At 41.7% G+C, this 20,874-nt stretch overlaps 1 protein-coding gene across 10 annotated transcripts in view; it reads right to left on the reverse strand.

Annotated features, from left to right (window-relative positions):
• The window catches only part of LOC124041202 (protein bicaudal C homolog 1-like), a 76,136-nt gene that overhangs the window by 25,667 nt on the left and 29,595 nt on the right, over positions 1–20,874 (reverse strand). For 8 of the 10 annotated variants that reach the window (XM_046358495.1, XM_046358494.1, XM_046358491.1 and 5 more), the window contains exons 3-6: positions 12,916–12,985; positions 6,534–6,613; positions 4,146–4,307; positions 954–1,007 (exon numbers count right to left, since the gene is read on the reverse strand). In XM_046358495.1, coding sequence (XP_046214451.1) covers positions 954–1,007; positions 4,146–4,307; positions 6,534–6,613; positions 12,916–12,985 — 366 coding nt within the window. The remainder of the gene's footprint in view (positions 1–953; positions 1,008–4,145; positions 4,308–6,533; positions 6,614–12,915; positions 12,986–20,874) is intronic. The other 2 variants (XM_046358496.1, XM_046358488.1) reach the window with 1 other exon arrangement.

A 20,874-nucleotide genomic window follows, 5' to 3' on the forward strand; every position in this document is an offset into this window, starting at 1 on the left:
AGTTGTACTGAGTGGCATGAGTAAGGACAGGGTCCAGGTGTGAATAGTTGTACTGAGTGGCATGAGTAAGGACAGGGTACAGGTGTGAATAGTTGTACTGAGTGGCATGAGTAAGGACAGGGTACAGGTGTGAATAGTTGTACTGAGTGGCATGAGTAAGGACAGGGTACAGGTGTGAATAGTTGTACTGAGTGGCATGAGTAAGGACAGGGTACAGGTTTGGGTAGTAGCTGGGCTGCTGTTTGGGGCGAGGGGTGCTAAGTGATTAGGTGGACTGGTAGAGTGTGGTTGCTAGGTGTTTGGCTTTGGGAGGCGAGGAGTCCTGCTTGGACTGACAGAAGCAGGCAGGATGTCAGAGGAAAGTGCTCTTTGATCCTCCCCACTCATCCGCTGGCTGCGTGTTCTTTGGAGGGTCATGTGGCTATTACAGCTTATTTTATAAACCCCTTCCTACAACAACGGTACCCTCAAATGCTACTTCCAAATTCCATTTGTTAACTTTTTTATCAAGGAAGTGCATGAACTGGGTTGCGCCCTGTTGTCTGTGAAAACACACTCTTTCGTGCACTCTCTCGCACTCAGCTTATTTGTCTTGGTCCTCTCAGAGAGGGAGCACGTGCGTGCAAAGAATTGTGATGGCGGAGAAAAAAGAGGAAGGTCTGGACCGCAGAGGCTCACAGGAGTGGAATGGCCCTCCTTCCTCTGAGATGGATCAGGAGCTCTACCAAACCAGACGCACTGTGTGCTGGGCTTGAACCGGTTGCTCTGTACCCTGTTCCACATGGTTTACGGCCAGAGCATTACCACAGAGTTCACAGGCTCCACAGCTAACACATGCAGTTAAAAGACAACTAAATGATGACTGTAGTGACACATGCTTACAATAACAGCCTGTTCAGAATTCTATAGCTCAGACCTCAGAGAGACCTCCATAGAAATGACCTCCAACTTACTCTGATTTTGGATCGAGCTGCCTCTACCCCTCCTGGCTGGCCTGCAATGGACACCTGTTCAGATGGACAGACAGAAGTCATTGTTATAGTTTAGCTATTACCGTAACATCAAAACTGGAATCTAAAGCCGTGAAAAGAGAACCTTTGGCAAAATGTCCATTTAGTCCCGTCATTCCCATTTCCTTTACATTTTAGTCATTTAGCAGACGCTCTTATCCAGTGACTTACAGTTAGTCCATTCATCTTAAGATAGCCAGGTGGGACAACCACATATCACAGGCATTGAAAGTAATTTTTTCCTCAGTAATGTAGCTGACAGTAGAGTCAGATCTAGAAGGAGGGAGGGGGTGTCAAGTACAAGTGCTGGCTAGCTGTATAACCCCCCCCCCCAAAATGGTTGTTTTTCATCACAACCCGAACAGAATAACCCCATAAAGAGGAAGGTGGTTTGGAGACTCTTACCATCTTTAAGAACCCAGAACCAGCCATTGCCTTTCATCACTTTACATCCTGACTGTGGGCCTGTGATTAAAATAATTATGACATAAATAAAATAAAAGAGATAAAAGCCTTTATTAGATATCCTGCCAGCGGTTCGATAATCTCTCTCCTCCTCTCTCACTTTTCAAGCCCTTCATCGGTAACTCACCATAACGGCGCAAACCAGGCTTTGGCCGACAGAGCCATCACTCCGGACTAAATTTAAATCAGCACTTCTGAACAAATTAAGCCCCAGTCTTTAAGACTAGCTGGTAACAAAAAAATATTTAAAAAAGAAATGCCCATAGGAAAGAAATCAGAATAACTCGATCTACAGCAATACTTTAAGTGAACCACAAAAAATATTAAACACATAAGATACTTAATGAGTGACAACAACAATATATAAAAGGTAACTTTATCCCATTTCTTAATAATATCAAAGCAGATCTAATTAGATGGAATAATCTTCCCATAAATCTTACAGGTAGAATAAACCAACGTTTTCAGACTTATTCTCAGTAATACCAATCACCCCACTGAAGACATTCTTTAAAAAAGTATACTCTTTCATAACCAACTTTATATGGGCAAATACAACTCGTAGAATAACAAGGAAAGTTTTACATCCTCCCAAGTCAGAGGGTGGTTTTAACCTTCCAGACTTAGAATTGTATCAACTCGCCACCCAGAGCTTTAACTTGCGACATATTGTTAAATGCACTAAAGAGGAATAATGGGGTACATATTGAAGATGCACATGCTGAATCTTTTCACGTCTATCTTCAAAGGATAAAGCTAAGAACATTAACAACCTCAATCCTTGGATAGCTTTTCACAATTTGCTGATAAATTGGTCCACATGGAAAACTAAAGGCATAGAAACCGGAAATGACTTGGTAACAGGAAATACATTTATTAAAAAGCAGTTTTTGACTGACCAATGTAGATATTTTCAAATACATTGCAACATAAAAGGTTAATATCACAACATTTATTTCGAAATCTTTTGTATATCCAATCAATCTTGAGGGTATCCTATTTGAGTCAGAATAGGATATTCATATGATAGGTAAGATATACAAAACCTTGCAGAGAGCCTATCCAACTGACAATCTGTTAGAAAACATAAACTATTGGAACAAAGACTTAAAAAGAGCTGATGTTGTTACAAGATGGAGGGAATGTTGTAACATATCTAACCAAATTACAGTTAACAAAAATGTATTCTTAATCCAGTATAAACTACTGTAAAAATTCACAATTTCTACAGCACAAGGGCAGAGTCACCTCTTAAGTGTAAAACTAACAATGATTCAATAATCCATGCCTTCTGGGAATGTTAGAAAGTCCAAAAGTTATGGGCGGAGTTCGAAAGTTGGCTGTCAGAAGTATTACAATGTAAATATACTTTGAATCCGTCTGTCTGCAGATTTTTAAAGACATGGTATATGAGGGGGCAGTGAGATACCCAATGGGTTGGAAAATACTTTTCTCGAAAATCATCTTGAAAAAATGTTTGCTTAACTGGAAATCAACCAATCCTCCATCGTTAACAAAATGGAAAGGAGGTTATTATCTAAATGTTGAAAGTGCTTGAGCGACGGAGAGAAACAAAATGGTGTAGTTTGAGGCAATGCGGGCGCTGAGGGCGCTGGGCGTGAGGTGGTGGGTCTGGGCAAGTGTGATTTTGTTGATCTTTGTGAGCGTTTGTATGCTGTCGTTTGTATGTTTTGTATTGTTTAAAAAATGATAATCATACAACAACAAATAAATTGGCAGCTTGCCTCCTCCAGAGGTGGATGTAAATCGTAATTACAGCTGGTTCCTACTGCTCGTCTATTCAATCCAGCCCAAACACACTCGCTTCCTATGTTGCAGCCAATCAAAACAGCAAATTACAACGGCTCTCTGCAACATGGCCACTGAATGCCACTCTAGCAACTAGCAAATGGGACATACTCAAAAACAGAACACGTCTCCTTCCTGAGCGGAATGACGGCTGCGTGTTCCCATGGTGTTTATACATGTGTACTATTGTTTGTACAGATGAACGTGGTACCTTCAGGTATTTGGAAATTGCTCCCAAGGATGAACCAGACTTGTAGAGGTCTACAATTATTTTCTGAGTTCTTGGCTGATTTCTTTTGATTTCCCATGATGTCAAGCAAAGAGGCACAGCGTTTGAAGGTAGGCCTTGAAATACATCCCCAGGTACACCTCCAATTGACTCAAATTATGTCAATCAGAAGCTTCTAAAGCCATGACATAATTTTCTGGAATTTTCCAAGCTGTTTAAAAGGTACAGTCAACTTAGTGCATGTAAACTTCTGACCCACTGGAATGGTGATACTGTGAACTATAAGTGAACTATTCTGTCTGTAAACAATTGTTGGAAAATGACTTGTGTCATGCACAAAGTAGATGTCCTAACCGACTTGCCAAAACTATAGTTTGTGAACAAGAAATTTGTGGAGTGGTTGAAAAACAAGTTTTAATGACTCCAACTGAAGTGTATGTAAACTTCTGACTTCAACCGTATACCAGTTCCATGTGGATAAAAAAAGTAAATACAGCCTGTGCAAACAGAGAAGCCATGACAGTCCCACGCAAATGTGATTGGTGATGGCACAGCACATGAACTAGTATTCAGTCTATCAGATCCAGTATACATTGTTAATTGTACATATACGGTGGTATCGCTCTCTGTACCTGGTTGCTCTTCTCCGCCTGGTTGTTGCGGTTGGAGTCTGGGAAGTGGATGTGGCAGCCCGTGTCCTCCATCACCTTCTTGATGTTGTTGCCTCCCTTGCCGATGACGTGGGAGTGCTCTGTGTGGGACACGTCCATCTTAAGGGTTACCCTGTTACTCTGCTGGGGAAAGGAAGGAGGCGGAGACACTCTTCTTAAGCATGGCCTGCCAGACAATGTTCACTTAATAGTGAATGATATGATAGAAATCTAACATGCGTAAATATTAAATTCTATACCAACATATGACTGTAAACCATGACAATATTGTGAATATTGACACAACTTAAATATTGGGGCTCCCGAATGGCATAGTGGTCTAAGGTAATGAATCTCAGTTCTCAGTGCTTGAGGCATCACTACAGACACACTGGTTCGAATCCAGGCTGTTTCACAACCGGACATGATTGGGAGTCCCATAGGGGCAGCGCACAATTGGCCCAGCATCGTCCAGGTTTGACAGGTGTAGGCCATAATTGTAATTAATAATTTGTTCTTAACTGACTTGCCTAGTTAAATAAAGGTTAAATAAAAAAAATACAAATATATTGACATGGCTTGAATGCTCCTCGGCTAATATGCAAACGGGCCAGAACAAAACTAGACTATCAGTCTATAATAGTAGAATGACTTTGAAGACAAATATGATACATCTCTTCCACCCACACCCACGGCTCTGGTACAACACCACTGCCAGGCAGATGGGTCCACCACGAGAAGCTAATACCAGTCCCCAATGCTCCACTTAGAGGCGTGAGGAATATATAACCAGTCACATCCAATTACATGGAGCTAAAGCAGATAAGCCTAAAAGTATGTTGTTTACAAATGTTGTTTAAAAAAAGTTTCCCTTGACAAATCCATTGATATTAATGCCAGCTAATCATAGTTGTTTCATATTCAACTCATTGGGGTGCAATATGTAGCCAATCATGTGGTGACCATATGCTAGAGGTCTTCACGGGTCCTAAAAGTTTAACCTGTTCCGAAACAGACCTGGGGCTCTCACCCGGAACCTATATGCATACATTTATTTAAAAAATATAGAGACCCGTTCCGAACAGACCCAAGGACAAGTAGGCCCATTCCGTAAAGACCTGGTTGGATCCAGACCGGGTCTGATCCAAGTGGAGGAAGCAGCAGAAAAGTCATTTAAGCTACTTTATTAACCAGAGCTGACTGATACAGAGTGAGAGGAGGGAGGTAGAGGTGCCACTCTTATTTTATTTTTTATTTAACCTTTATTTAACCAGGAAGGGCTCATTGAGATTAAAATCTATTTTTCAACAGCGCCCTGGCCAAGATAGGCAGCACCAAGTCATTACAAAAAAAATACAGACAGACAACATGAAAAACTATAAGTAATCTAGTAAAAACCATTGAATTCACAAGAGTATAAAACAGCAAATTAAAAACATTGACAGGTCAGGGAATCAGGCTCAAAATCATTCATCAGTGATTTAAAAACACCAATCGGGACAAGTTCTTCCAGTTTAAAATTATTTTGTAAGGTGTTCCAAGACGATGGCGCAGATTACATAAAAGCCCCTTTTCCAAATTCAGTTGGGACATTTGGAACAGTTAGCAGGATCAAGTCCAGCGAACGAAGAGAGTACCCACCACCCAGCTCGAGCTGGCGGGGAGGGGCTGTACTGTAAACGAGTGACACGGAGCAGAGTGGGAGAGACCGCAACCAACCAAGCTGACTCGAGCTATAGTAGACTAATAACTGCCATGGCTAGGTTATTTATCATCAAATATGATTACGTATTATCGGTCGACTGCATCAAACCAGAAGCTAGCTAACGTTAGCTAGCTAGGCTAATTGAAGATGCAGTGCATACGCTCTCTCATCCTACAGTTACAAATATTAACTCCACTTAGAATATTCTTCCTCCCTCCCTCCCCTCCCTCCCTCCCTTCAGGACAAGTCAGTTAAAGTTACACATAACCGTGACTATCAGATCTGACCCATACGCGATTTGTGAAGCCCTCTACCGTGTGCAGAGAAAATACTTTGGCGTGTTATGATAAAACTCGCCCACAGGGGGTGCTATGGTGTGCCCATTTTGGGATGAGGATGTTTGTTGCCATAGAGACAAGACTTGCACCATGCTAAGCTATTACACACTCAGGAAATTAAGCACTGGCCACCTTGGTGGCAAGTCATATTATACAAGTCTGAGATTCTCAAATTGAAGAGGAAGCAAACCAAGGCTTTCTAGAGCATGAAATAAGACACTTATTGGATCCATCTGTGTCTACCATCCTCTAGTTGATCATTTAGGGAGGTCAGTGTTGGTGTTGCCATGACAACAAAACAAAAACCTTTCCATCATTCATACATACCTTCGTGTCGAGGACTGACATGATTCGGTCTTTGGCTTCCCTCACGTTGTCTCTCTTTCCACAAACCTTAATGTGCGGATCTGGAGAGAGAGAGAGAGAGAGGTTCAGAGAGAGAACAAAAAGAGACAAAGAGAAAATGGTGGAGAGATCCAGATCTCAAGAAGAGACTATTTGAACACCTTTTCCCAAGCCTATGAGTGGATGGGATCCGTTGTGACATCAAATAAAGCACTACCGTAAATGCTCCTTTCAGATGTGATGACTCTCAATATAGGCTCTTACACAGCAATGTTGTATTACTATCAGTCAGACAGTACTGGATACAAAGACAGAATAATGACCCCTTAAATTAGCCCTGAGATAAAGGCAGTCCCATGTGTTTCACTTCCATCCTACAAACCTCATCCAGTCGATCAGTGCCAAAGGCGTAACACTGTTCCTCTGTCTGGTTAAATAAATTAAGTCCTCCTCCAGTTGTCAAACACCAAGGTTGTGTCCTTTAGTCAAGCTAAACTAAATACTACCTAAACGGCTACACGTGTCTACTACATCACAACTGTTCAGTTCAAAAACTGCAGAGAAAATGTAAAATATCTGCACATCATAATACATTATCTGGGCAAATATGTCAATTATTTGAGTAAACTGCACTTGTAGAGACCCTCTCAGCTCTTGTACAGCAATTCACAACATAAATACACAGTGCTGCTAATGCTTATGGCTGTAGAGTCCATCTGGGCATGCAGCGAGCCAGCTCCTAGGAGCCCCCCTTTCTTGACTGTACGGAGGGGCAGGATGTCAGTTTAGCGCCTTCCAGGAACCCCCCTCCCCACACACTCAACCCAAATAGCTCCGATTGACTTTGTATACTCCTACAGAAGAAAATATTTATATTCAGAGTTTGTTTATAAACTTTACACTTTATAAAACCCATTGACATTGGTTGGGTTTAGAGATTTTAGAGGGAAATGCAGGTAAAACCGTATAATGTAGAACAGAAGAGTTCATCCAAATGTAAACTATTAATGAAACCATCATTCAAATAAACAGAACAGTCAGTTATTGTATCCTGTGCTGTTAGGCTGAACACCACATCAAAGCTCCAATTACACAACCAAACAGAAACTCTCCATAGAGTCACAAAACAAAAACTAAGAGGAAAGCACACGAACTGGCCCTGGGCCCTACTGAGGAGAGATCTGGGTTGGCTAGGCTCTGGAATGCTGCTGCAGGGAAGTGTTTAGGAGCCTCAGTGTTCCATTTTTTAAATGGGCCTGGGGAAGGATTGTGGGAGCAGTGGAAGGCCGTGTGGATCTCGTCAGTGCGACATGGGACCTCCGTGGCCTCAACGCTGAAGCAAGATCACAGAAGAGTGAAAAGAAAATGCTGTGAGACAAAAAAAAAAACGAAACAAAAACAACCCAAATGCCTCAAGTCCACATTGGGTTACATCAAGATAGGAGTGGGCGCAGTCAGACAGAAAAGCAAAGGAAAAACACAGCCGTATTAGAGGTGACTGACACAGCTTTCGTTCAAGGAAACATTCCAAACACACAGCTGTGACAAGAGACTGAAGTCCACATCTACTTCCCCTGGTGGCATCTCACCAGCAGAGGGCGTGTTGGCCTTCCACTGGCCTAACCTGCACATCTGGTACTCATTAGTGGGGCAAAATGAGTTTTGCTATGTGTGACGTTGGAACACCCACACATTTTTTAAGTGAGCGGCTGTGTACTCATATGATTGACTGTGGAACACCTTAAGTGTTAATTTGGCACACAAAACACCTAGAATAGCAAAAATATGGCAATACAGCTAAAAGGAAAAGTCTTGGTAGTTGACACTTGACAAAAAAAATAACAATTTGACCCCTCTGCTTACTGGCAAATACTTTTTTCCAGCATGGGCTTACACAGTGAAGTATCACACAAACGCTCAGAATGAAAGTAAATTTGGATCTAGGTACCTCTTTAAAAACATTTGAAAAATGACTGATAGACGAAGAAAGATTGGTGAAAGAATGGCGGCTGAACAAACAAAAAAAGTTGGAAGTCAGTTCAGGTTATTGGTCTTGCTGCTGTCCCGATTTCCCGAAAAGCAAAACATTTTCCAAATGATTCCAGCGTGTAAAGAGTGCCTGCCTTGACCGAATGCCATGAACTTGGACTACTTGCACAAAAGATAAATACAGTGCCTTCGGAAAGTATTCAGACCCCTTGAATTTTTACACATTTTGCTACGTTACAGCCTTATTCTAAAATGTATTAAAATTGTTTTCCCCCTCAATCTACACACAATACCCATAATGACAAAGCAAAGAGGTTGAGAAATTCTTTTTTTACACATAAAAACTGAAATATTACATTTACATATGTATTCAGACTCTTTACTCAGTACTTTGTTGAAGCACCTTTGGCAGCGATTACAACATCAAGTCTTCTTGGGTATGATGCTACAAGCTTGGCACACCTGTATTTGGGGAGTTTCTCCCATTCTTCTCTGCAGATCCTCTCAACATCCCCACAGCATGATGCTGCCACCACCATGCTTCACGGTAGGGATGGTGCCTGGTTTCCTCCAGACGTGACGCTTGGCATTCAGGACAAAGAATTCAATCTTGGTTTCAACAGACCAGAGAATCTTGTTTCTCATGGTCTGAGAGTCTTTAGGTGACTTTTGGCAAACTCCAAGCAGGCTGATATGTGCCTTTTACTGAGGATTGGCTTCCGTCTGGCCGCTCTACCATAAAGACCTGATTGGTGGAGTGTTGCCGAGATGGTTGTCATTTTGGAATTTTCGCCCATCTCCACAGAGGAACTCCGGAGCTCTGGTCACCTCCCTGACCAAGGCCCTTCTCCCCCGATTTCTCAGTTTGGCAGGGCGGTCAGCTCTGGGAAGAGCCTTGGTGTTTCCAAACTTCTTCCATTTAAGAATGATGAAGGCCACTGTGTTTTGGGGGACCATCAATGCTGCATAATATTTTTGGCACCCTTCCCCAGTTCTGTGCCTCGACATAATCCTGTCTCGGATCTTTACAGACAATTCCATCGACCTCACTGGCTTGGTTTTTGCTCTGACATGCACTGTCAACTGTGGGACCTTATCTAGACAGGTTTGTGCCTTTCCATATCATGTCCAATCAATTCAATTTACCACAGGTGGACTCCAATCAAGTTGTAGAAACATCAAGGATGATTAATGGAAACAATATGCACCTGAGCTCAATTACAAGTCTCATAGCAAAGGGTCTGAATACTTATGTAAATGAGTATACATTTGCAAAAATATTACAACAAATTAAAAAATATATTTTCGCTTCATCATTATGGGGTATTTTGTGTAGATTGCTGAGGATTTATTTAATCCATTTTAAAATAAGGCTTTAAAATAACAAAATGTGGAAAAAGTCAAGAGGTCTGAATACTTTGCGAAGGCACTGTATGTCTAACCTCTCCAATGTTGATTGGAATAGAATAAAGTCCTACATACATTTCTAACTTTGATTACATGTTGCCTGTGATCACTGTCAGAACTGAAGAAGCAGGACACAAATATGATTTCCTAAAAACTCACGGCCATAGGCCACTTCAACATAAGGAGAGGAAACTACTACATGTAGTTCACTACTACCCCAACACTGATGTTGGGCGACATTTAACTGCCCAACTTCATAATGAGTAGTCCAAATTAAATATTTTCCTTGATCACGAGGCTCGGTCTGACCTTCAGTACTACAGTAGGCGCTGTTGATCTGCTCTACCGTTCTTTTATATTGACAAACTTGTGACGTCTTTCATAAAAAATGTTTTACATGTGTATATTAAAGGTGTAAGTCACCACTCTGTGGCTATGTGTCGAGAGTAGTGATAAAGACCAAAATGGTGTTCAAAAAAGCCTACCCAGGAATGAAGTCTTCCATTGTCATGCAAGGATGTATTTAAATAACTGATAGATTACTATATTGCATATTCTGAACAGAAAGTATATCGGTCAAATGGGAAACAACAAAGTATAAAATAATGTGAAAACCAAACACACAGTTAAACAATTAAATGCTGTCAATTCAAAACATATCCTAAGATGGATAGTCAGAGCATTTCCCACTGGTCATACATATAAATGTGTAAGGACATTAGTCATTTATTCTCATGGTGACATGTTCTGGTAAAGTGTAATATGAGCCTGCCTGCATCTCAGAGATACTGTTCTGCTATGAATCACCGGACGGTATATTGACTCTGGTCTTATCACACTGGTGCAGGTGGTAGTGGTGCTGGAGGTGTTAAGGCCTGCCACTTTGATGGAGAGGCTGAGGGGACCTGCACGGAGGCCTTGCAAACAACTCTCACATTTGCTCATGACTCACAGGCATTACGAGGGCAGAGTAAAATACTACAAGAGTCGCTTTTCAGAGACAATGGCGACACATCATGATTACATAAAGTGAGACAAATAGTTTGAGTTTTAGCAACCCCCAATTTGTAAATGATTGACTTTCATAGACAGCTGGTGATGTAAATGGTAGTTTAATGTTCCAAATATCCAAGACAGAAGAGAGTGGAGAAGCAGAATGGAATGGGGATCCAACATTTTGTCTCTAGTAGTTGTGTTGATGGCTAACCTCAGATCAAACTCACAGGTGTCGGCTATCCAGTCATTCTGGGTAGATTACAGGGTTGATTATAGTACCAGGAAGTACTCTCTCTCCTCTGGTTGTGAAGCACATATGATCACAAATACATGTGTTTTTCTTCCAAAAGGCACAAAAATGCAGTGCATGCACTCATGAGATAACTGGAAGACATTAGTGGAAATTGTTCATGCTTCTTCTTGGTTTACGTAATACTAAAAGGCTGACACCCAACAAATCATAGGGCGGAAATTAAATGGACAAACTGGTCTCTCAATGGAAATTAGATTTGTGAATGAACTTGGGAGTATGGGTGGGGCACACTCTAAATCAACTGGGGGTTGAAGAGCTGTTAAAAAAGTTTCCAGGAAGTTACATCAAGTTTTGGAATTTTACATTTGGCATGAAGACACACTGGCATTCATTGAGGACAACAAAGAGGGCAGGTCAAAACCAACCTTCCCCCAGACAAGCTTTAAATAGCTGTAGTGTTTTATTGGCAACAGAGCAGTGGAACAACAGAGCAGTGGAACAACAGAGCAGTGGAACAACAGAGCAGTGGAACAACAGAGCAGTGGAACAACAGAGCAGTGGAACAACAGAGCAGTGGAACAACAGTGCAGTGGAACAACAGAGCAGTGGAACAACAGAGCAGTGGAACAACAGTGCAGTGGAACAACAGAGCAGTGGAACAACAGTGCAGTGGAACAACAGTGCAGTGGAACAACAGAGCATTGGAACAACAGAGCAGTGGAACAACAGAGCATTGGAACAACAGAGCATTGGAACAACAGAGCAGTGGAACAACAGAGCAGTGGAACAACAGAGCAGTGGAACAACAGTGCAGTGGAACAACAGAGCAGTGGAACAACAGAGCAGTGGAACAACAGTGCAGTGGAACAACAGAGCAGTGGAACAACAGAGCAGTGGAACAACAGAGCAGTGGAACAGAGCATTGGAACAACAGAGCAGTGGAACAACAGAGCAGTGGAACAACAGAGCAGTGGAACAACAGAGCAGTGGAACAACAGAGCAGTGGAACAACAGAGCAGTGGAACAACAGAGCAGTGGAACAACAGAGCAGTGGAACAACAGTGCAGTGGAACAACAGAGCAGTGGAACAACAGTGCAGTGGAACAACAGAGCAGTGGAACAACAGAGCAGTGGAACAACAGAGCAGTGGAACAACAGAGCAGTGGAACAGTGCAGTGGAACAACAGAGCATTGGAACAACAGAGCAGTGGAACAACAGAGCAGTGGAACAACAGAGCAGTGGAACAACAGAGCAGTGGAACAACAGAGCAGTGGAACAACAGAGCAGTGGAACAACAGAGCAGTGGAACAACAGAGCAGTGGAACAACTAAGCCATTATATGCACATAACTTCTAACTCAAGGGCCCTCAAACAAACTTACAAATTGGTGTAAAGTCTGAAATGACTGACCAGAGAGAAGAGTAAGTGGTCAACATATGAATATACTGCTGTGACCTTTTTCTTGATTAGAAAAATGACTTAGGGGGTTCTTTCAGAGGGAAAACAAGCAAGCATATGTTGTCCTTGCAAATAAACTGATTCATACTCTTCCCGTATAGACATAATCAGCATATATCTGTCACAAACAAACCTAAAGACTTACACCCGGAAATGAAAAAGCAAAAGTGGAGTGAATTGTAGGGCTGTAAACAGGAGGGATGTTCATTTTGATATAATTACAGCTGATCTGTATCTCTAGAATCAAAACAAACATTCACCTTTTTTGGACTTGGCGCCGATCTTCAGTTTGGAAGGCCACGCTATCTGTGTTTTGGTTTCATCCATGACCTGAAATAGATATTGGTCATATTTAATAAAAGGAAAAAGAAAGTGTTATTACATATCTTAGTTCAAAAGTACAGAAATGGAGATCAGCAAACCGATAATTGCGCCATAATTCTTCTTTAGTGCCTATACTGTAGTTTGTTTAGATGACCAATTTTACATGACAGATGATAACGGCATGGTACACACACACACACACACACACACACACACACACACACACACACACACACACACACACACACACACACACACACACACACACACACACACACACACACACACACACACACACACACACACACACACACACACACACACACACACACACACACACACACACACACACGTGCCATTTTAAACAATCTCGTGTGGGCAGATTTTGCGTGAAGACTGAAGAATCTGCAGGGACTGAATGCGATGCATGAGATAACTAGCATCATTACATTTGGGGGGTTTTCCTCACTGGGTATTTGGACGCATCAGGATTGGACGAAGGGGGTGCTTCAACTCTTGTGCTTTGGGGGGGGGGGCTGAGAGTTTCCTTTTGAGAGGGTGGAGACTTCATTTTGCCGGAGCTCACAATTTCTAACATGTACGAACACAAAAGTTAATCACGCAGCTGATCAAATTATGCAAGATTTTACTTCAGGGTTAACAGAGATTATTTTAAACATAAGAGATCCAGCCTCACTTCAAATAAACATTATTAAATGAGGACAACGTTCTAGTCAGCATTGGCCAGAAACTTTCACAATTCTGCTGTTTTAATGGTGTTAAAACATTCTGCTGTTTTAATGTGGCTTGAAGCTCGTCTAAACTTGGGACAATGCCTCACTGCCTTACACCTCCTCTAACCTCTTGCCATGCTGACTTTGAAGAGCACCTACGAAGAGAGGTCTACCATCAACAATTTTCTAAAAAGGCCTTGCACTCTGAAGGAGAGAACGTGCGCGAAAGTCAAACTCAAAAAAGGAAACTGGAGAAATGAACCAGAATGGTGGAGAAATGGTACGATCAAGCCAAAACGTGCCTTTTGATATAAAAACTTACTGAAACAAATGTTTCCCGGCGGTACTAAGTGACGAAAAAAGCTGACATCTACATATTTTCTGAAGTGGACTGGGTTGTCGGTTTAGGAAAACGTGAAACGTGTCAGCTGCATTCTGTGAGAGCCTGTTGACTAGCCTACCCATTGTAACCAGGAGCATTTGCACAAATGTGAAACAAAAAAGTACCCCCCCCAAAAAAAGAGCAAAGTCCGAGAGGACAGAGTATGCTATTCTGAGGTACTACACTCCTCATCCACACGCTCATGAGGCCGCTCACCTTCGCCTAACTTCCTGAACATTGACTGGGGATCACACAGTTAAGCCCCGAGAAATACGAACCATCTGCATCGCCTTATGGAGACCTGCTGACTGGTGGTTCACATTAGAAATGAATATTTCTCAAAACCATTCATCTCCAAAACACAGAGATCTGTCCTTGTCCTCAATTTCCTTGTTTTTACAAAAGGTCCTGTCGTGATTGTTTGCTTTAACGCGTACCGGGGGCTCGTGTTTTTGGATGGAGAAGGAATGAACTGAGACTGGCTTGGACACGTGAGCGCCGTATGACTGCTCCCTCATGCAGTATGAAGCTGATCCATGTTTTTCCTGAGCTTCAGTGGTTATGCAAGGCCCTCACATGGAAACCCATGCAGAGAGGGACAACATGCTTACTGTAAATGTCCCCGTCTATGGTCAGGATTGTACAGTACTTACTCATTAGAGTAACTGCCACATTGCTGGATCTATGGTCCCTATTTATGTATTGAACTGCATTTCTAAGAAGAATACTAAAGAACAGCCTTCATTCTACAATTTCCTATCTTCATGCAGCACAGTATTCATAGGGGAAATGTTCAAATTCCTCCATATGTTTGGGAAGTGGGCCTGCATGGTATCCTCTAAACACCCTCCAAACTGACTGATTTTCCAGCACCAGTCTCAAACACCAATAGGGCAGTGCTAGTTGAACGTGTGCATTTTCACTCCGGTATTCCACACTGTTAAAGACCACTGATGGTTGAGCAGACAGCCCTTCAAGCCTCACTGAGTTTCTCAAACATACTATAATCACACAAATATGGAAAGTGAAGTGGAGCATAAATAATGGCTACATAATAATGGGGTAATTGCATGCCTCACAATCTTACTTTGAGCTTGCAATAAGATTGACAAAAAATATTGGTCCTAGTCATTGCAGGGCCCCATGTAAACATGCATAACAATATTGAATTTCAACCATTTCAAATGATCTAGTCAATTCAATTGCAAAGGTAAGATTTTTAGTACCTGTGAAAAAGTAGCCTATACAAAATACAACTCAATATCTGGTAGGAGTTGGGCTTAGTTATTAATTTCCAGTGTTAACAAATCACAGATGGACTGTTGCATCCACATAGATCTTCGAAGTAGCATCACTGATTGTGGAGCCTATTCACAATACAAACGCTACAAACTTATGTTTTGGAAGAAGAAAAAAAACGACTATTTTTATGAAAAGTCTCAATTTAACCTGGTTGTTACGTCTCTGCCTTCTTCATTGACACCAATAAAAACAAATCCACTACAGTATTGGCAGCCAAAAAAAGGCTTCCACCATATATATCACATTCCTACAGTATAACAAATGTGTCTTGTTGAGTTGCATTTTTCCCTTTCTCACTAAAGACCTTGGCTCATGTTACTGGTCTTGGGTATTATCTTCATCTAATAGCAGGAAAAGCCCCTGCCAAGCTGGAGTTCTCATGAAAGCTCTTGGCTGTGGCACTTTAACCATTTTACAGGATAATACCAATAAAATAGAGATCCAGGAAGGTAGTCTTTTGGGTGAAGGGAAAATAAACATCATTTTGGATGTATTTCCTTCCCAACGAACAGAATAGAGCAGTTTGTTTTCTGAATTGGACAGATACTAATTTACCAGATTCTAACATGCTAGGACTTTGTGGAAACAACGTTTTGCTTCCAACTATGAGGATGACATGGTATACAGTTGACCTCTAATAATCGTGGACTCCGTTGTACCATTTTACACTGGAAAATGTAGCCCCAGGGATATCCGAATCCAAGATTTGCATCAGAGATTTATCTCCGTTTCTCTCCCACACTGTCTTCATCATGATACGCAAGTTAGCATCTTATCATACATTTTATATGAACCCCCCATATACTTTTCTTCCATAAACACGTGCTCCCACTCAACTGTATAACTAAAACACATCTCTAGAACATTTTGTCCTTCAGGAATTTCGGCTCTGATCCCCTCCCCCATTTGGACCTTTCCCTCCCCAATTGTATCAGTCTGATGAGCCAATAAAATGGGGTTTCTGCTTTTTGTCACCGAGGTATTCATCTTAATTCCACAAAATGATTGTCCCGGTGAAGAAACCCAACTCGTCTTTTTACTCCTTGTGGCACTTTTAAGTTCTTCAGCTACGCCAGTACATATGTAATGCGTTTCTACCAAAATATTGACATTGGCAAATCTACAAACAATCCAGGAATGGCCAGGGAATGGCCTATGATCAGATACTGTGTGATATAACATGATAAAATGGATACAGGAATTGTATAATGTTACATAGCAACATGCAAGGCAACACAATAGTTATGAGATGACGACTGCCCGTTGTTGCGTCTAATCAGGAAATGTATGCCTCAGAGTAAAGGCCTGGCATGTTTGGAAAGCCAGCTATTTACAAAGCAGTGCAGAACCCTATGAAAGTGATGTCAAATGATTGAAATTGTGATGAACCAGACACCCTTGTGTTTATAGAGGTATATGCAATTATATAGTTTCCAAAGTCCAAACTTTATGGCCCATTCAATTTATTTATCTCTATAGGGTCTTGTTCAGGAACTTTCTTCCTCTTCATAGTTGCTGTTCTTGGCAAGGCCATACAGATGGGAGTGATTTAAGACAGACCACACACCATTTTAAGGGTGGATGGCGTTTATTTTTATGAAGGCGCCAGCAAATACCTTTCAAATGGGTCAGATATTTGCACAAATTAGGTTAACTATACATTTAATGTTCCACTCTTTAGTCTTTCTACTACCGCACCCTTTTCAAATAATGCATACGTCTAGCGTTATGATCAGTTTCATAACAAGTTATGATGATTGGATCTTGCAGGAGGTGCAGTTACATACTGTAACCCAAATCGAACAGGATGTCATTATGGCAATGTCATAAGAACAGCCACATGTGCTCGGTGCATATGAGTTTATACAAGTGTGTGTGTGTGTGTGTGTGTGTGTGTGTGTGTGTGTGTGTGTGTGTGTGTGTGTGTGTGTGTGTGTGTGTGTGTGTGTGTGTGTGTGTGTGTGTGTGTGTGTGTGTGTGTGTGTGTGTGTGTGTGTGTGGCACTGTATCGCATTGGTGCAGCTGTGGATTCAGATTGTGTGTGTGTGTGTGTATGTGTGTGTTAGAGAGAGACAGAGAGGTTTTAGGAAGGTAAAGCGATGTGGGCGGGAATTGAGAGATAGTTCTCCTGTTTCAACAGAAGCTGAGAGCAGAGGATCTTAAGTTAGTGATCCATCCACGGTTTTCATCCAATGAGATTGATCGGATGAATTGAACGTGTGCCAACAATCCATATGCTAACTCTCACAAGCTACATTATTTTTGGGGACAAGACATTTACCTTAAGGCACTCAACTAATATGTGCATAGTTTAAAAAAGAATCAAAAATTAAAAGCTACTGCACAATATCTTCCACTGTTTCAAACCAGAGATTATACAAATACTCTCGTTAGAACATAACACCTGAGTTTCAGAGTGTTTGTACTTTAAGTATTTTTCAAAGTAAGTCATTTAACTTTTACTTGAGTTTTGAATGGAGCATTGTATTTCGCTATGAGACATATCGTGAAAGGGAGGAAACGTTTTAATTTAATCAGAAGCCACTGCCAGATTTCTGGATTGGGCTGCGCTCAGAGTATCCTGCCTTGGCAAATCGCACTGTTAAGACACTGATGCCCTTTGCAACCACGTACCTGTGTAACCAGTGTGAAATGGCTACCTAGTTAGCGGGGTGCGCGTTAATAGCGCTTCAATCGGTGACGTCACTTGCTCTGAGACCTTGAAGTAGTTGTTCCCCTTACTCTGCAAGGTCAGTAGCTCTTGTGGAGCGATGGGTAACGGTGCTTCTTGGGTGACTGTTGTCGATGTGTGCAGAGGGTCCCTGGTTCAAGCCCAGGCAGGGGAGAGGAGTGGGACGGAAGCAAAACTGTTACATATGTGAGAGAGGATTCTCAGCCCTCATTAGCATGAAAACTAAATACAGGCACAGACAGTGTCTGGAAAACTTAAGACTGAGACTCTCTCCAATACAACCCAACATTGCAGAGTGATGTGCATCCTTTCAAGCACACCCTTCTCATTAACCTATGGTGAGTTACTCACAATTTTCGATTAACAAATAAGGTTTTATATGTAAGATGGTTATATAAAGAGCCTTGATTATTATAATATTATTATTTGTGTCCTGGTCCTATAAGAACTCTTCGTCACTTCCCACGAGCCAGGTTGTGACAAAAACTCACACTAATTTTTAGGTTTAATAAATGTATCATATAGTGTGTGTGGCAGGCTTACAATGGCAACAAACAAAAAAAACATTTGAGAGTGCGCTGACCCTGTGCTAGAGGGGGTACGCAGCTGGAGGTTGAATGTTTGAAGGGGTACGGGACTATAAAAAGTTTTGGAACCACTGCTCTAATGAAAAAGACAGGGAGTGCGGCTCGACCCCTCAACCTTCAGTCCCGAAGCCCAGCGAGCCAGCGACGGTTCCACAAGAGCATGATCAAGTGTGAGCTCATAAACCAGGGTCGCTACACTACTACCTCCATGCTAGACCTCACAGGACACAGTCTTGCAGGAGTGTGCTCACCGGTCAAGCACACGCTCTGTCGTGGATGTGAGGTCCGATCACTTCCGACACCAATATATAGTACTGGAACATGCATGGAGTGCAGCTCGAACCCTCAACCTTCTGGCACCAAACCCAGCGCGCCAACTACTCTGCCACAAAAGCGCTTATAAATCAGGGTCACTGCAATACGTTACTGTTAGCCTAGTTGTCTAGCATGCTAACATTAGCAAACTATCCTTGCAGTTAAGGTAGCTACATGGCTAACCACCACCTGATGATGATAGCTGTTATGGCTAGCACGTCGATATGACTATATGTGGTGGTGGCTAGCTAGCCATGTAAGATATTTGGGCTAGCTAACAACATTAGTCTAACATCCATAAGTGACGTAGCGAGCTAGCTAGTTAACGTTGGCTTGCTTGGTCATGACATTCAGTATTTAGAGAATCCTAGGATTTTTCGCTATGTACTGTCGCTATTTTGTCTGTGTAAATTAGAATACCGTTCATCTAAAAGCCAGAGACTCAGTAAGTCTAACTGTGCATAATATACCTGTGTGAGTGTCCACAGTAGGTACAGCTAGACATGGACTCATCTCAACATTAGACAACTTTTTAGGTCTGAGATCAACTGACAAAGGTCACTCTAGTTCACAGGAACTGGGAATAATAACAATGGAAAGTCTGTTTGGTCTATTATAATGTCAGTGATATGATTAACTAAGTTGCCACATGAAGCAGAATTTGTTGAAATATTCGGTGTATTTGACACTATACAGATTTGGTCTATCTGAAGCATCACCTTGACACAATGACAGAGGTTGAGACAGAGCAACAGAGGCAGCATTCATCTGATGAAGAAGGTGCCGAGAAGGTCACAAGGTACAGGGGAGCTGGATGGGTACCTTGCATGTGTGTCAGACAAGATGAACATGCTTCATTCCTTTCCATACATAAAGAAGCTGTCCCTCAAACTGAACACAGGCCTGCCTGCCTCTGATGCTTGTGAGTGTCTTTTTAGCTGTGCTGGACTGCTCTTTATTGCAAAGCGAGCACGGGTAAACTCGATTCACAAAATCAGGCCCTGATAAAACTGAACAGCAAGTTCAGAGAAACGTGACGGCGTTAGAACATAACACCTGTGTTTTTGCTCAAGGAACACTACATCACCTAAATGTACTCTGTCTGTAGCCTATATATAGTTAATCAATCAAATACAATATCTATAGCCCCCAACATCGATAGCCCCTTCTCTACTCCAGGGTTTTTTTCTCCAGATGTACCTTGCTGCAACTCAAGCAATAAAATGAACTTAGCTCATACTGGTACATTACTTTTCTCTTATTTTTCCAATGTATTGCATGGAAAATATCATGTGTAACAACGTTCAGGTAACCTTAGCGAAATTAGCTATAAAGGTCAATGTTTTTATTTTACAAGTTACAAAATTACCTTTACTCTGAGTACTTTTTAAATGAGCTACTTTGTACTTTTACTTGAGTAGTTTTTTTTTATACTAGTAGTTTGCTTGAGTAAAATTTCATTAAAGTAACAAATCAGATCAAATTTTATTGGTCACATATTTAGCAGATGTTATTGCGGGTGTAGCGAAATGCTTGTGTTCCTAGCTCCAACAGTAACAGTACTTCTAGTGGAGTAGGATATTTCAGTACTCTTTTCACTTGTTACAACATAAAAAGTGACTAGGTATCTACAGAGCAACAAACCAATTTAGTTGGCTATCGGATTGCTGCAATGGACACCTCACAAAGACATCACTGATTGCTTCACTGCAATGTGATGACTCATTTTCACCTTTTCTCCTATTTCTTCCTCGCTCTATCCCTCTAGTTTCTACAAAAATGATCTAAATAGTTTCCTTTCACACTAGCTTAGCAGCACAAAACTACAGGGCTACGTTGTACTCCTAAACAAATGAAGTAGAATCCTCCTGGCCTCAGATCAC

This window comes from Oncorhynchus gorbuscha, linkage group LG08 (assembly GCF_021184085.1).
Source record: "Oncorhynchus gorbuscha isolate QuinsamMale2020 ecotype Even-year linkage group LG08, OgorEven_v1.0, whole genome shotgun sequence".
Taxonomy (NCBI): domain Eukaryota; kingdom Metazoa; phylum Chordata; class Actinopteri; order Salmoniformes; family Salmonidae; genus Oncorhynchus; species Oncorhynchus gorbuscha.